The sequence below is a fragment of the Mesoplodon densirostris genome, chromosome 9 (genome assembly GCF_025265405.1).
Source record: "Mesoplodon densirostris isolate mMesDen1 chromosome 9, mMesDen1 primary haplotype, whole genome shotgun sequence".
Classification (NCBI taxonomy): Eukaryota; Metazoa; Chordata; class Mammalia; order Artiodactyla; family Ziphiidae; genus Mesoplodon; species Mesoplodon densirostris.
Genome location: NC_082669.1, coordinates 106,031,054 through 106,049,124, shown reverse-complemented (window position 1 = coordinate 106,049,124; position 18,071 = coordinate 106,031,054). Strand labels below are relative to the sequence as shown.

General features: G+C 38.2%; 1 protein-coding gene across 1 annotated transcript in view; it reads right to left on the bottom strand.

Annotated features, from left to right (window-relative positions):
- The window catches only part of CNTNAP2 (contactin associated protein 2), a 1,481,544-nt gene that overhangs the window by 387,809 nt on the left and 1,075,664 nt on the right, over positions 1-18,071 (bottom strand). Inside the window, exon 17 of the mRNA XM_060107754.1 lies at positions 1,241-1,368. Coding sequence (XP_059963737.1) covers positions 1,241-1,368 — 128 coding nt within the window. The remainder of the gene's footprint in view (positions 1-1,240; positions 1,369-18,071) is intronic.

Here is an 18,071-nt window from a genome sequence, read left to right as displayed (position 1 = left end):
CTAGGAGGAATCCAGATCTAGGCACTAAAATCTTTATGGTCCCCCCAGGAGGAGTTGGGACGCAGGTGGTATTCTGAGCACCAGAGCGGAGAAAAAGGAGGGGTTTGCCTGAGGTCTTCTGACGAGTCAGCTACTCAGGGAACAGAATCCAGTCTCCTGATGCCTAGCACACAATCAATCCTGGAAGAGCTGCCCAAATCACGTGTGCAGAGGAGAAGAGGGGAAACCACACCCAGGATGCTCACTGCAGAATCCCCATAGCAGCCTGTCACCAGTTCCCTCCGACTACGCATAAAGCACACTGAAGGGTATCAAACAACATAAAATCCTAATGGTACCTTAATTGGGTGGGATCATCAGGCTAACTCCCTGACTGCCAACCGCCCCAAATGCCTCTCTGTGGTGCCGAATCTTGAAAGCAAGATGTAGTTACAGAAACACTCTTTGGCTTACAAGGGACCATCAAGTTCTGATGATGGTGAAATTTGATAGCTCTCATGTCAAACTTTATAGGACCGTAATCCAAGTTTACAATGATACATTAAGCCCTAATGCTACTATTTATATCACCGTAAGCTCAGTTTACGGTGATATAAATAGTCATGCTAATGGCATTAACAGCAGCACCCAGTGGAATCACAGCTGTTGAGAGCTGCTTTTATGCCATTAGCATTGCTACTTATATCACCATAAACTTAGGTAGTCACATTTGTTACATAGGAATATACAAGAAAGATGGATAGCCACATTTTATGCCCATATCTAGCCTCCTGTACTGGAGACTTAACAGCTTGCTGCCCTCCTCTGTGTGTTAAGGTCTGCCTAGCCCTCCATTTGGCTCTGTTTATACCAAACAGCAATCTGTTTTCTGCCAACCTCGCGTTTGCTGGGAAACACTATTTAAAATTGGTAAGGAGGGCTTCCCTGGTGGCGCAGTGGTTGAGAATCTGCCTGCTAATGCAGGGGACACGGGTTTGAGCCCTGGTCTGGGAGGATCCCACATGCCGTGGAGCAACTAGGCCCGTGAGCCACAACTACTGAGCCTGCGCGTCTGGAGCCTGTGCTCCGCAACAAGAGAGGCCACGACAGTGAGAGGCCCGCGTACCGCGATGAAGAGTGGCCCCCGCTCGCCACAACTAGAGAAAGCCCTCGCACAGAAACGAAGACCCAACACAGCAAAAAACAAATAAATTAATAAAATTGGTAAGAAGGTGCCAGCCCCAGCTACGGGCACACTTACTGTCTCCTTGGCAGCGCAGGGGACCCACACTCAGTTTGGCTTCTGAGCCTTGCCGGTCAGTATCTCCAACCACCACCTGGCTTACTGGCAGGTGATCTTTGTAGGATAAGAAGCCCGCATCCTTCCTCCTGAATCACAGGGAAAGACAGAAAAGCATGAGGAGGCTAAGTCAGAAACATGTCTTTTTTGATCATTGTTTAAGTTGTCTAACAATTGACCACATTCCAATAAATGCTCAGAGGTGCACTAAGTAGAACCACAGTTAGAGTTGTTCCCTCTCTTCCACTGGGTGGTTTCACAGCTCATGGCTCAGAAGCAACTGTGACCACTTTGCCTTCTGGAAAACAAAACCGACACCCTGATTTCCAGAGAGTCACAACCAATACACAGCATGCTATTTCAGGTTGAGTGTAGACTACCATGTTGCTTGAAGTACACACATCAAATGCTGAGCATGCATGCAGAGTTTGCTGTTGTCAGGGAATCGAAAGTTCAACAAAGCCAACCTGATCTCTTGCATAAAATTAGAAACAAAACCCTATTAAAAAACTCCCGTCTCCTTAATTGCTTTGAAGCAGTTGCTTCAGAGGCTTTCTTCCATGCTGTGCATCAGCTAAATAAGAGATACTTTTAGGTCCTTCATCTCTTCTTGTTTATTTTAACAACTGAAAGAGTTTATGCAACGTTTCCAGCACAGAGCAGGTGCTCACTAAGTGTCTATTTCCATCAATAATGAGGAGTGGAGTTGAGATACAAGCCCAATTTGGCTTTTCTCTTAGATTTGTTCTCCTGTTTATTCTATATCTATCTTGTTTCAGGTCTCCTAACTCAACCCCATACCCACCCTAAGTAGAGGAAGAGGGCAAGGCTAGTTGTAAAGTATTGATTCTAGGATGAAGCATAGAAATATAGGAGATGTTCTTAGGGATGGAACCAAGGTGAGTTACCATGCAGCACAGATTTCACCTTCATCCTCTCTTTGTACTGCTGTGGCCAAGAGATCCCCTCATTTGGGGCTAGATGACTGGGAGGCACAAATCAGTGTAAGGTCATTCCACAAATTTATCTTTTTGCATGATTTTGTGCACTGTTCAGCCTGAACGTAAATGCGAATTTGGCAATTGTACGTGCAGCTGATCACAGGAGAGAAAACTGATTTTGGATGATAGAAGAATGAGAGAAAAGTTGGGGGGGATGTGCTGGAGGAATTGGGAGATTGGGATTGACGCATATACACCACGGATACTGTGTATAAAATGGATAACTAATGAGAACATACTGTAGAGCACAGGGAACTCTGCTTAATGCACTGTGGTGACCTGAATGGGAAGGAAGTCCAAAAGGGAGGGGATATTTGTATATGTATGGCTGTCTCATTTTGCTGTACTGTAGAAACTAACACAATATTGTAAAGCAGATATACTCCAATAAAAATTAATTAAAAAAAAAAAGAAGAATGAGGGAGAGAGTTCAATAATCAGGTTAAAGATCTGTCATTTGCATCTCTTGCAGGGAACTGAGGAGAACCAACCTGGAAGCCTGTCTCTAAAAGGCTGTGCTGTTAGGAGCAGTTACTTGCTCCTCTGACCTTCTAGAAAGTCACTGAACATATGCTCCTTCATGTGTCAGGACCCACAGAAACCCAGGAAGGAGTCACAGAATTTAGCCAGTAGACTGCAAACAAGTGTATTTTCCACTGCCTTAGTTATTTCAATGAGTTTCCAAGATAAAGTTAAAAAAAATTTTTTTTGGGGGGGCTACTGCCACATGGCATGTGGGATTCTTAGTTTCCCGACCAGGGATCGAACCCTCATCCGCTGCAGTGGAAGTGCGGAGTCTTAACAACTGGACCACCAGGGAAGTCCAAAAAAAATTTTTTTTTAATCAAATGAGAACTAAGCTCATGCAGAAAAGCACTGTGATCCTTACTGACATTGCAGCTACTGGTGACCCAGCCTCAAATCATTTGTAAACCCAACTCCTTATATTAGAACTTCTATCAGTTAAAATCATGTTAGAGAGGGAAGAAAGTCTTTGCTATTAAATTTGATATTTAATGTTTCTTAAAGGGACAATAAATGAAAACATCCTTAATAACATACTGTGATTTGACAGCTTAGTAGAATAATGTGCATTCCTGTGGAACTTCAGGCCGAGATTCTCTACAAGTTCATTATCACTTAGAATTAACTGACTCTAGATCAGGGATTTGTGAGCTAAGTCCTGAGAACCATTCATCTTGTTGCTTTTTCTGTGATGGCCCATAAGCTTTTTTTTTTTTTTTTTTAATATTGATTTATTTGGTTGTGCCAGGTCCTAGTTGCAGCATGTGGTATCTGTAGTTGCAGCATGCGGGATCTAGTTCCCTGACCAGGGATGGAACCTGGGGCCCCCTGCATTGGGAGCGTGGAGCCTTAGTCACTGGACCACCAGGGAAGTCCTATTTTTTTAAAATTTTAAATGGTTGAAAAGAAATCAAAAGCAGAATAATATTCTGTGCCATGTGAAAATTATATAAAATTCAAAGTCAGTGTCTATAAATAAAGTTTTACTGAAATAAAGTCACTTTTTAATTTAACTTTTTTTTATAATATTGTCTATGGTGCTTCCAGGCTACACTGGCAGAGCTGAGTAATTATAATAGAGACCATATGGCCCTCAAAGCCTAAAATATTTATTATCTGGCCCTTTACAGAAAATGCTTGCCAACTCTTGCTCCAAATCATCAGTGTCCCTTTTTCCTTTGGGAATTTATTGAGCAAATATCCCACTGACAATCATGGTGGCCTAATATGCAACTTATCCCCACAGTCGAGTGTAGCGTTAGGGAAGGGGCATGAGAATATCTCTGAGGTGGGGAAAAAAGCATTTAAGCCAACACTTATTTACTCTAGCAGTGAGAAGTAACTTAAACCTTATTAATAATTAACTTTCTGATGGACGTTGCACTATGTGGCCTGCAGTCATGTGTCAGGATGCTCACCATCCTTACCTGATACTTGGTATTGTTGGTTCATTTACAATGAATGAGAAAGTGACTACTTTATAACAAATTTTGTGTTAATATAAGAGTATTTTGGAAACAAATGTTTGGAAATATTCCAATCACTATGTAATCTTATTGCCAAAATTTATATGTGCATAACCTCATAAGAATTTACACATCTACACACTTCTACAACTTGGAAACATAATTTTAAAATATTTGTAATAATCTTGTAAATGTAGAGTTCCAGTGGGTTTTGGACTTATTTTATAATACTGAAATGGGTCATTATTCAGTTACTTTGCAAATAAAACTGATTCAGAGATGATAGAAATTTACTACATTTTATCAAAACCTTTGCATTACTGGTCAATGAAACTGAAAAATTAACGTCATGATTCAGTAGGTGCACTTAGCAATATACCTTTATCTAGTTTGTTATATGTACCTTTAGGTAATATTTTTCAACTCTGATAGCCAATAAAGTCAAGTATCAAAATGAAAAACACAGAGAGGCAGATCTTCAAATTGGTAATCCAAGATTATTTAAAATAATATGTATTTAATCACATCACAGTTACTAAAACAATTAAAGGAAAAATTATTAATTTCTATTAATATTTTAGAGAAGATATTATTAATGACAACTTTATATCATTTTAAAAAACTTAATTTTTTTATATTGAACATGAAATGTTAATTCACTAGAACCTGTATCTTACTTTTATACTTATTTGTAAATATGTGCTCAAAAAATTTTTAAATAGGGTATCAAAAAATATGAAGAACACTGCTCTAATTCATAGAAAACAATAATAACAATACAGCATCTGTCACTGAATACCTATTATATTAGACTATTTCTTGTATACAACATCTAATCTGAAAACAATTCTTCCATAGAGGCATCATTATCCCCATTTTACTGATGAGAATCAGAGCATTTATCTTGACCAGGGTCACCAGCTCATAACTATATAGAGTCTGGATCCAAATCTAGATTATCTGGATCCCAATCTAGGATTTTCCACAAAAAAGAGGGGAGAAACAAAACAGAAGAAAACCAAAAACCAACTATGTCAATTAAAAGCCTTTTTCTTTTAATTTTCATTTACAGATGAGGTGAAAATGTACCTTTTTAGATACACTTAGCTATCCTGAAACGAGAAAATTATTTGTGATTAGTAAGTTCAAAGATATCTGTAATGTTATACTCACAGGCATCCCCTATGCCATCAGCACACCAAGTAAAAGTGGTCTAGAACTACCCCATCCCCAGGCTAACCACTGTTTTTAATGGTATATTGAAGTTTACAAAAGGTTACAGTTCAGCTAATACAGAAGTCTCCCTTAGCCTCGGAGGGTACGTTCCAAGACCCCCAGTGGATACCTGAAATCACAAATAGTACTGAACCGTATATATACTATGCTTTTTCCTATATGTACAGTATATATCTGTGATAAAGTTTAATTTATAAATTAGGCACAGTAAGAGATTAACAACAACTAATGACAAAATACAACAATTATAACAATATACTGTTATAAAGATGTGAATGTGGCCTCTTTAACACACTCATAATATCTTATTGTACAAATTTAATGTCTTTTGCATCCTAAGTAAGCACCGTGTTGTAACTTTTGCAGTTTGAGGTATGACAGCAAAACTACCACAAATTTTTTTCCTTCTTCACAGTTTCATGGACAGAACATTCGTTCTCACCATGAATCTTAGCAACGTCAGCATATGGTTTTCTTTCCTTATTAAGTCACCACCTTTTCACTTAAAAGCAGCACTTAATGGCTTCTCTTTGGCATATCTGAATTGCCAGCATCACTGCTCTTGTGCTTTGGGGTCATTATTAAGTAAAATGAACAAAAGCACTGCAATTTTAAACAAATGAAGTGTTTATTTCTGAAATTTTCCATTTAATATTTTCAGATCACGGTTGACCAAGGTTAACTGAAACCACATACAGCAAAAGCTTGGATGAGGGACTACTGTAGTGATAACCCTCAGATATTCCTTAACCAAACCAAGAAAATAGGAGAAAATAATTATCAGCTGAGAAAAAAAATACAAAGTTACCTTCTCGATCACTTTTGATCAGGGGTATAAATAGGGCCAGGGATTTTAAAGTCACAAACAACTGTTTGTGAAACTCACCGAACAGTCAACTCTGCTGGAAACAAATCGGTTGTGGAAACAAATTCATGGGTGGCAATCAAGTGGTTTGGCTAGCATGAAGTTTCTTGTGTGATCCTACAGCATAACCCACTTTCAAAAAATGATGTGTGGATGAACAGAAAATGACCTGAGACCTGAAGAGGCACCCTTCCAAACACCTCTAAGACTTCTATCTTAGCACCTGTGTGAAAATTATTTAGCAAGCAAAACAAGCCTTCATTGAAAGTTATGATCTTTAATGACCGAGGTCAATCTAATTTAGGGAGATATTCAGTAACTATTTATCATGTTAGCCTAATCTAATTACATCTGTTGCTAAGCTGGTACATTAGAAACATTCTATCATCCCTTTCAAACAGGCCCTGAACTCAGACTCTTGCATAATCTTTCTATCAGTGTCGTTATTAAAGGAAACTTGATTCTACAGAGTTTGCTTCTCTCACCTGCATTACAGTTATTCTGCGCCAGTACTATCCTTCTGAGGAACTCTGTCTTACTCTGCTGCTGTTCCCTTGCCTTCTTTTCTTATCCTGCTGAGAAAGCAAACAAGCCTCTAGGCACGCTGGTCTTGCCCTTAGCTCAGTAAAAAAAACAAATCCTTAGAGGAAAATAAACAGTCCAAGTGTCTGCAATTATAAGCTTGCTTTTCTACCAGATGTTATAAAAGTTACCACACTATGAGTATGATCTGTAATTCTAGCAGAGAAGAATTTCTTCTGCTTTGTGAAGTTTTAGAAGCACTTGTTTACTTAAAACAAACAAACAAATAGAATTACAGTCAGTGAACATTCAAGTATTTCCATCACAGAATCACCAAGGTAGAAATTTCTGGAAGAATACAGGAAGTCAAAGATTTAGCTACAGAAGATGTCAAAGAGACATAGAAATGGGGAATAAACACATGAGAAGATGCTTAATATTATTAGTTATTAGAGACATGCAATTAAAAATCTACTGAGACACCACCTTACTCCTATCAGAATAATAGAAAAGACAGATAATAAGTGTTGACGAGGATTTGGAGAAACTGGAATCATCATACATCGCTCATGGGATTGCAAAGTGGTGCAATCACTTTTGAAAGTAGTCTGGTAGTTTCTAAAAAGTTAAACATAGATTTACCATATGACCCAAAATTCCATTCCTGGATCTCTACCCAAGAGAAAGCTTATGTCCACACAAAGACTTTTAGGTAGATGATTACAGAAGTTTTATTCACAACAGCCCCAAAGTGGAAACAACCCAAATGTCCATCAACTAGTAAAAGGATAATCAAAATATAGTATATCCACACAATAGAACATTGTTCATCAGCAAAAGAAATAAAATGTGGATACATACAACACAAAATGAATAAACCTCAAAATCATGATGCTAAGTGAAAGAAGTCAGACACAGAAGACCACATATGCCATAACTCCATTTATATGAAATGTCCAGAAAAGGCAAATATATAAAGATAGAAAGTAGATTAGTAGCTGCCAGGGTCTGGGAATGAGAATAAGGATCAATGGCAAATTCTCAAACTACCTTTATAATAGAAACTGTATCTCGTTCAGCAAAAACCAAATATCTATGGTTTACCAAGACATGCCTAAAAGTAAAATTCTATTCAATTGTCACCATTTGCCGCTGTAATCTCCTGGAAATGGCAATACTTTATAGCATCAAATCTTCATCTCAAGGACCATTTCTAAACTTTTTGGGATATTTTGTGTAATTTTGGTTCAAACAATATGTTCAAATTACCTATAAATTTTTGCATCTTTCCTCTGGATCCTTTCTGTCTCCTAATGGCCATCCCCAGACATTATGCTACTTTGGAAAAAGCAGACTGTACTTTTTCCATAGCAAGTACTCAGAAAAAGTAGGCCGGATGGGTGTAGCCGAGATGACAGATAGGAAGATCCTGAACTCACCTCCTCCCTCAGGCACACCAAAATTAAAACTATTTACAGAGAAACTATCTATGAGTACAACCTGAAGACCAGCAGAAAACATTTTCCACAAGTAAAGATACAAAGAAGGAACCACAAGACAGGTAGAAGGAGTGGAAACAGTGTATAGTCAAGACCACACTCCTGGGTAGACAACCCACAAATGGGAGAAAATCACAATTGCAGAGGTTCTCCCCAAGAAGCAAGGAGTCCAGGCCCCACATTGGGCTCCCCAAGCTGGGGGTCCTGCACTGGGAAGATGAGCTCCCAGAACATCTGGCTCTGAAAGTCAGTGTGGCTTGTGTACAAGAGAGCTGGAGGGCCGTAGGAAATAGAGACTCTGCTATTAAAGGATACATGTAAAATCTCATACCCTCTCAATCCAGAGCAGAGGGAGTATTCTGAAAGAAGCCTAGGTCAGACCTACTTGCTGATTTTGGAGAGCCTTTTAGAAAGGTAAGAAGCAATTGGGACTCCTTCTGGGGATACAGAGGCTGGCAGCAGCCATTTCGGGGAGCTTGTTCTACCACGAGGACATTAGTGCTCGCAAGAGCCATTTTGGAGTCTTCCCTCTAGCCTATTAGTGCTGGGGCTTATCTTCCCACCAGTGGGCTGGCACCAGCCCCAGGTCCTCCCAGACCCAGAAGCCAGCTGCCCTGGACATGGACCTCTCTACCAAAAAGCCAACAACAGTCTGGGGTCCCCCAAGGCCCTGCAAGCAGCCACCCGGGACTCAGCCTTGCTCACTAGTGGGCTGGCACTGGCCCAGGGAGCCCCTGGACTGCATAGCCAACTGCCCTGGGACTCAGCCCTAACCACCAGCAGGCAAGAAGGCACCACACAAAGCAGGGCCTGGCAGCCAACTGGGCTGAGGGCCAGCTCTGCATGCCAGCATGCCCACAATAGTCAGCTCCTCCACAACGGAAGGTCCCATGCAGCTCACACAGAGGGCATCCATAGAGCATATAGCTATGGTGACCAAAGGGGAGTTTGCTGCTGGGACCCACAGGATGTCTCCTATAGAAGGACACTTCTCCAAGATAGGGAAATGTAACTGACCTATCTTATACACAGAAATAAACACAGAGAATTAGGCAAAATGAGGAGACAGAGGAATATGTTCTAAACAAACAAACAAGACAAAATCCCAAAAGAACTAAATGAAGTGGAGATGAGCCAGCCATGTACCTGATAAAGAGTTCAAGGTAATGATTACAAAGATGCCAAATGAACTTGGGAGAAGAATGGATGAACACAGTGAGAAGTTTAACTAAGAGTCAGAAAATATAAAGAAGCAAAGAGGTGACAAATACAATAACTAAAATTAAAAATACACTAGATGGAATCAACAGTAGATTAGATGATACAGAGGAACAGATCAGCAAACTGGAAGATGGAGTAGTGAAAATCACCCAAGCTGAACAGAAAAAAGAAATTTAAAAAATGAGAATAATTTAAAAGACCACTGAGACAACATCAAATGTACTAAAACTGTCATTATAGGGATCCCAGAAGGAGAGGAGAGAAAGAAAGGGAGAGAACTTTTTTGGATAAATAATAGCTGAAAAGTTTCCTAACCTGGGAAAGGAAATAGGCATCCAGGTCCAGGAAGCACAGAGAGCCCCAAAGAAGATGAACCCAAAGAAGTCCACACCAAAATACATTATAATAATTTAATAATAAATGGCAAAATTAAAGATAAAGAGAGTCTTAAAAGCAAAAAGAGAAAATCAACTAGTTACCTATAAGGGAACTTCTATAAGACTCTCAGCTGACTTTCCAGCAGAAACTTTGCAGTCCAGAAGGAGTGGCACAATATATTTAAAGCGATGAAAGGAAAAAACCTACAACCGAGAACACTCTACCTGGCAAGGCTAACTTTCATATTTGAAGGAGAGGTAATCAATACGGACATTGCATAATGATAAAGGGAACAGTCCAAGAAGAGGATATAATAATTGTAAATATATATTCACCCAACATAGGAGCACCTAAATACATAAAGTTTATATTAATAAACATAAGGGGAGAAATTGACAGTAACACAATAGTAGGGGACTTTAACACCCCATTTACATCAATGGACAGATCAACCAGACAGGTAATCAATAAGGAAACACAGGCCTTAAAGGAACCCTCTTACACTGCTGGTTGGAATGTAAATTGGTACCACCACTATGGAAAACAGTATGCAAATAATGTTAAAAATTAAAAATAGAACTATCATATGATACAGCAATTCCACTTCTGGGTATTTTTCTGAAGAAAACAAAAACACTAATTCAAAAAGATATAAGCACCCCTATATTCACTGCAGCATTATTTATAATAGCCAACATATGGAAGCAACTTGTGTCCAACAACAGAAGAATAGATAAAGAAGATGTGATATATACATATATATAAATAATGGAATATTACTCAGCCATAAAAAAGAATGAAATCTTGCCATTTGCGAAACATGTATGGACACCTGGAGGGTATTATGCAAAGTGGAATAAGTCAGACAGAAAAAGACAAATATTGTATGATTTCACTTATATACGGAATCTATAAAATAAAACTCTCAAACAAATATAATAAAACAGAAACAGAGTCATACATACATAAAACAAACTGGTGGTTGCCAGAGGGGATGGGTTGCAGGGATGAGTGAAATAGATGAGGGAGAATAAGAGGTACGAACTTCCAGTTACACAATAAATGAGTCAGGGGATATGATGTACAGCATAGGGAATATGGTAAATAATATTTAATAACTTTGTATGGTGACAGATGGCAACTAGACTTATTGTGGTAATCATTTTGTAATGTATTAAAATATTGAATCACTATGTTAAATATAATATTCTAAGACAAGTATACTTCAGTAGAAAAAGGTAACTGTGAGGTAATAGATGTGTTAATGAGCTTGACTGATTATTTCACAATGTATACATACATCAAATCATCAAGTTGTACACCTTAAATACATACAATAAAAAAAGTACATCAAAAGGTAAAAACCTATAAGAATTTTCCTGAGTTTTTCTGGATAGTTACTATTCTACTGTTAACTTGCACTAAAGATGTCAGATTCAGTAATATTATTTTTATTAAAGGACTTTGCATTGTTCTTATTCTTTCCATCTCTTAAATAAAAAACACATAAAGAACTTACAGTTGTATAGAGTTTAAAAATACTCAGTGCTTTCCCTTGGATGATCTCATTTGCTCCCTATAACTTTGGAGGTACAAGGAAATAAGGATATACAATTGAACCTGACAAATTTTGATTCCCAAATAACTGTTCAGAAACATATCCAGTATGCAAAGTGAGACAGACTCCACCAAGGAATGAGATGTGTCTTCAAGGTACAATACCAAATACTACCTAATTATTTACTAGTTCATACCTAATATACATAAGAAAGGCAGGAAATATATAGACTCAAGTCAAGGATAGTTTTAGTTAAAACATTTGTTTTCAAGTAAGCGAGAATTTTTATTTGCTTTTTTAATTTATTTTTTTATTTTTTTGGTCCTCAACTCCATCTTCCTATATCTTCTCTGCCTGGGGATGCACTCCTCGGCCTTTCCTTTAACAGGAAATTAATACTCTCATTCTTCCTCTGTCCTTGCCCCTATTAAAAGTCACTTTCAGAGAAAAATGTGACAAACCATTCCATCCATGTTTAAGAAAAGCAATGCCTTAATGAGACAAAAGACTGCTCTTAGAAATCCTATCTCTATGAATGGTGGAGGTTGGACTGGGGAGAGGGAGGAATATTGCTAGCATCACTGAAACAACTACATGGAGGTGATTACATGTTCTTAAAAAGGCAGCCCTACCACCACCATGGAGCAGGTTGGCCAGTTCCTCTATGTTCATTTACGAAAATCATGATCAGAAGTCAATGCCTTTGTTCATAGAGCACATGGGGGCTATCTAAGCATGGCTAGATCATGAGAAGTTGAAATAAACAACAGAGCTGTCTAATACACAATAAAGTAGAACTTTAAAAATACTTCTAATGGCGTCCTCAGTCACCATTGACTATTGAGCTTTCCTCAATGGATGTAAGGTACTGTTTTCTACAAAACCATTAGAGTAATGAATAAAACAACCATCACAATTAGATCTTTAGAATCCCTGAATATGTCCCCTATGAAATGGAAGTAATTACAGATTCAATTACTCCTTTTCAGTGGGAATAGCTTAGGCCTTTTGTAAATGCATGGCAATTATCTGTTCAGTTTAGAATCTCTTAGAAAGCCTTTGTAACCATTTCAGGATGCTACGCAAATTGTTCTTTGATTTTCCTTCTGGAATGCAAGTTCCCTGAGGCCAGATATATTGTCTCATGCAACTTTATAAACCGAATACTAGTAAGCCCCTAAAAGTGGCTCATTCCATATGTTTCATGATTGAATAAATACATGAATAAACATAGAAGCCATCTAGGCACAATCCTAAAATAGTAATCAGTATGTGCTTACTATCAGTGGTGAGAAATGAGAAAGAGACCTTTCTTATCATTGGAGTTCCTTGAATGCTCTTTAAACAGTTTCATTATTTCTTTTCTGTAATTGAGGTTTTATTTTTTTCTTTAGAAAATCATATTCAATTAGAAGTTTCATATATAATAATTATAATGGAAAGAATTAGATCTTAAAGACAGGAGTCCTATTTCAACTCTGCATCTATGTAAAGGTAAGTTACTGAATTTATCTGGGCCATTGTTTCTTTACGTAGATAAGCTATATATTTTGGTTCTGAAGGGTATCAGAATATGGAACTTCAAAGTATGCCTCTTTGGCATATAGAGTATTTTGAGCTAAAGGCCATTGAGGTTGGTAGACACAAGAAAAGTTCTAAAAACAGGGCACATGTTTTCTTTTTGTAAAGGAAACCTGCATAAGAAATCTTACTAAACAACTCTTCTTTACCATGCTTCTCCTGGTCACTTTCTCATAGCTTGCCTCCGTCACACAGAAGTCCCAAACCCCTTGTCTTTTGGCTTAAGATGGTATATGAGCCCAAGTTCTAACCATCCCTTTGGGTTATTCATCACTGGGTACTTCCATAGGTACATAGGTACTACCATAGATACATATTAACAAACATATTCTGTTTGTTTTTCTCTTGCTAATTTAAAGGACCCCAACTGAAGAGCCTATGATGGGTAGAGGAAAATATATATTTTTTCCTCCCCTGTAGTTCTTTGATTCTACTTATGTTTGTTTAGTTTGTTATTACAGAAAACAAATAGTAAGCATTTGAATAAATTTGGCAAACTTAAATGTGTGGCTTAAAACATAAATATTTGGTCTGTTTTTCAATGGCATGGGGTCATTGGTAGCCCTTTGAGGATAGGACTTTGTGGTTCTATGTAGTTTCTCCAGAAAATATTAATACAGTATCCAACATATGGTTTGGGAGATTAGTTTTCACCCTTATTTTTCAGGTGAGATAACAGATTTGGAATAAAACTATGCCTGGCCTAAGGTATTCAACTAATTAGTGGCTGAACTAGAAAAAACAGACCAATCTCTATCACTCTAGAATTTAAGAAGAGAAAATGCATGTTTACATTTCTCAAATTCTGCTTAAATAATTTCAATTGTTTTCCTATAAATGATATGAAAACCTATTTTTTTATCATATAGGAAAATTGTTTCACTGAATTGAACTATTTACACCCATATTTTCCCTAAACAAGGGTTCCTTGTGTTTCTGAAAACTGTGCCTCATATATTATATGATTGGCAAGGACAGAGTACTTGATGTGTGGCCTCCTTGACATTTCCATGTATTTTCGTCACCAGCAATTAATGGCCAACTCCTGGCATCTCAAAAGTAGTCAATGGGAAAATCTTTGCTTATACTGGCCGTGTATATCTTTTAAAATTAAGGTGAATGTTCTGGGTTCTCTCAGTGTTCCTAAAGCTTTATTTCTAACCAACAGACAAATGCAGACAAATCTCATCACTTCTGACTCCCCTCTGCTTTGTCATGGCTCCTCTTCAGTCTTGCTCCTGGCTCGATGGCCCTTCCTCTCTAGGTAGCTTGTGACTGGCATCATCCCACAGGTTCTACATTTGGCCCACAGGGCACATGATGCATTCTTGTCTCACTGAACTCTGAAAGGGGGGTGTTGACTACATGCTGGAGCCCCTTCACTTTGAAGCTAGTCAGAGAGACTCCAGGCTGCTGTGAATTGGTCCTGTCCTCTCTAGCTCCAGCAGTCATGGGTCAAGCTCTCTGATTCATTCTCGTGAAGTTCTCCCGTCCCTCTCCCATAATGGTGAGATGGTTACAGGTAGATAGAATATGTTAACGACTCCACAAATGAATCTTTCCCATTGGTCTCTTAAACTTCTCCAGGAATTTTTAGGCTTCTCTTGCATCTCCCAATGTAGGTAACTGAGCCAGAGCTGCACCTGGCTTTAGAACGTGGGGGTACGTGACCCCTTAGTCAAGTTCACAGCCTTGGAGCCAGTGCTAAAAACTCCAAGACAACAGAAGCCACCTAATTTATGATCTTTTCCCTGAACATGAAAAAAATCCTAATAACATTAGGATTTAACATTAACATCAGATTTTCATCTGATTTATTCTCTGTGTAAAGTATTACTTCAGTGTCCTCACAGATTTTCACAATCATGAAAGAGAATAATCAGACTCTCCACCCCCTAAATTTTTTCTTAAATAGATTACTCACAAGAACACTGGTTCTGATGAATTTGGCCTCAGAAGAAAATTTAATACACCTTGAATTTTTATTTTGTGGATTTGACCATCCTAAAAGGTACTTTTTTTCAATGATACAAGCATTCTTCTTTTAACTAAGGAGCACTGCTTTTTCCCTCTATCGCAATTTCTAAAGCCCCCTCCAAGTAACACAAATCCATAGAAATGATTCTTATATTGATGATTACCACACTCTTTTCTCTACAAACATCACATCATCCTTGACATATTTTGTCATTCCCACTTCATCTCAGCAGCTCATTTTTCTCCCCTAGTGCACAGAAAAGACTTGTTTGAAGGTGGAAGTGGTTTCCTTTACCCGTTTCTGAACTCTGTAGGGCCCTTAAGAGGATCGATATTTGTTTTTATGTTATCAATATCTTGAAGATGCTGTGGGATGTAAACACGTGAAAAAGGCCTCAGCTAAAATAAGGAAAAGCACTTACTCTTTAGGATGAGATGGTTCAAATAAAAATAAAGTTTCAAATTATCTCTTGGTAACTGAGACTAACGCGAGGCAGAAGGCAGCCATGGAAAGAGGCTTAAGATTGCTCCCAGTCTCAAGCATGAAGGAAGACAGATGACCCAAGGAAATGGAAAATAAATGATCTGAAATTTGGGAGGGAGAAAGCCAAAACAATTATGTGTAATATAAGCCTGAAGGGAGCTTCAGGGAGAAAAAAAAGTAGTCAATTATGTTAAACATTGCAAAGATGTCTAGTATCTAAAAAATCAGAGTGCACATTGGATATATTAATATGGAGATCATTGGTGGACCTATCTCAAAGACTTCCTATACAGTAATAAAGAAAATTTTCAATGACTGATAATCAAATGGGAAACAAGAGGGTAGAGACCAACCCTAAACTGTTATTTTGAAGTTGGAATGAGAAATGAGAAATGGAAGAAGAAATAGGATAGAAGCTGGAGGAATCTGCAGCATCAGGAGATTTTGTTTGTACCCTGGGAGCTGAATCAATTATGTTTTATCACATATGTCTGTAATCAATTTGCCGACATTATTTTACAAGCTTTTGGAAGCAAAACTCATGAATGTCCTATGTAAACAAGTAGTGTATAGATGGCATATAACCCTGTCCAGAGGATGACTTGAAGTGGCATATAATTAGCACATTCTGACCATTGCTAGGGAATACGAATAACAAGTGCAGCTTCCTTTTGTTTCTAATCCAGGGAATAAAGAGCACCTGATCTCTTTCTTCAAATCAAAACTAATCAAGTGAGGACACCTGGCCTTTCTGAACTATGATAGCCAACATATTTTGGGAGAAGATTCTTGGACCTGCACTCTCGGAGAAAAGGACTGAAAGAAGAACTAACTAGATAATTTCACAGTGAGGTCTGGAGTTTCGTGGTTAACTCTAGCCAGCTGGGGCTTTGATGTTTATTAGGTCTGGAGAAAGACAGAAGTTCAGTAACGCACTCAGGGACATTCTAAAACTTCAGTTAATTAGATTTTAATAAACAAGGTCATCTCTTTGGCAAGTTTACTTTGGAATTTAGAGGGTAAATCATTTACAGTGTAGTCCAATTTACACAAACTAAGAGGCATATAAATCGTCCCCACAGAAGAAAGGCAATAAAAATCCTTCACTGTTAACTGAGTGATAGCAAATACTGTCAAAGAAAAGAGTGAGTGGCCTGAACTTGTAGGGCTATGCAAGTCTTGAACAGTGCAAAACTCAACTTAATGGCAGTTTTATAGAGAGAATAAAGCATATGAGTGTCTTGTTTGTGTGGATTTGTTTTGCTCTAAGAGGATCCAGGCGGGGAAATCGCCACATTCTTCTGATAGGCAGAGTATCCAGTTTGCAAATAATCTGAAAATGGAAAAGTGATGCAAACAAATCTGTGGAGGATTAGCCATTTGATTTCCTTGGAGTGCACATGATTTTGATGACTGATTTTAACCTTACTTAGAGGTTACATCAGTCTGCTTAACTGCCATAACAAGGCATCACAGATTGGGTAGCCTAAACATTTATTTATTTTCTCACAGTCCTGGAGGCTGGAAGTGTAAGATCACAGTGCCAGAAGGGTTGTCTGGTGAGGCCTCTCTCCTTGGCTTGCAGACAGCCATCTACTCCCTATGTCCCCACATGGCATTTCTTTTGTTACACACAGAGACAGTGAGCTAGCTCTGGTGTCTCTTCCTCTTCTCACAAGGACACTCATCCTATTGGACTAGGGCTCCACCATTATGACCCCAGTTAACCTTCATTACCTCCTTAAAGACTTTATCTCCAACAACAGCCACATTGGGGGTTAGGGCATTAACATATGAATACTGGGAGGAGGTGACATAGTTCACAGTTAAGTCTATACAGTTGTATACAATTTTCCATGTTGAGTTTTGGAAACATTAATTCTGGGAGATGATTATGGGTTTTCTGGAAAGAAAAAAGATATTTTGTCTCTCAAGTGTGGGAAATGCTGTGTATGTTCTATATTTCACTCTTGGAGATGCAAAATACCAATTAGTAAAATAAAGACCATGACATTCCCTACATTGAGTAAAACCTATTTAACTTTGCTTAACCCAGAATCCTGGAAAATGGAAATTTTCCCTAGCACACATATCAGTATCTTGAGAAAAAAACATTCTGCATTGTACTAGTCTGTGAAGCATGGTTTCTGGCATTCTGTGGCTTCTCAAATACAGCTTAAATGGCAAATCATTTACAGAGCTTTCAGATGAGATTGAGATAGAAAAGGAGAGAGCACTGGTGTGTACTTAACATCTTAATTATAGATGCTATGTTCGCCCTTGTGTGTACTTGTTCCCACCATACAAAGATAATGTGTCTTGATCAATTAATACAGAACAACTCCTGGGCTTCTGTAATAAAGCCCACTAAATTAGTATTCCTTCCATGGGAAAAAAATAAGAAGCTACTCGACCCAGATGTCTATCAACAGAGGAAAGAAATAAATTGTGATATACTCACATAATGGAATAAGGCACA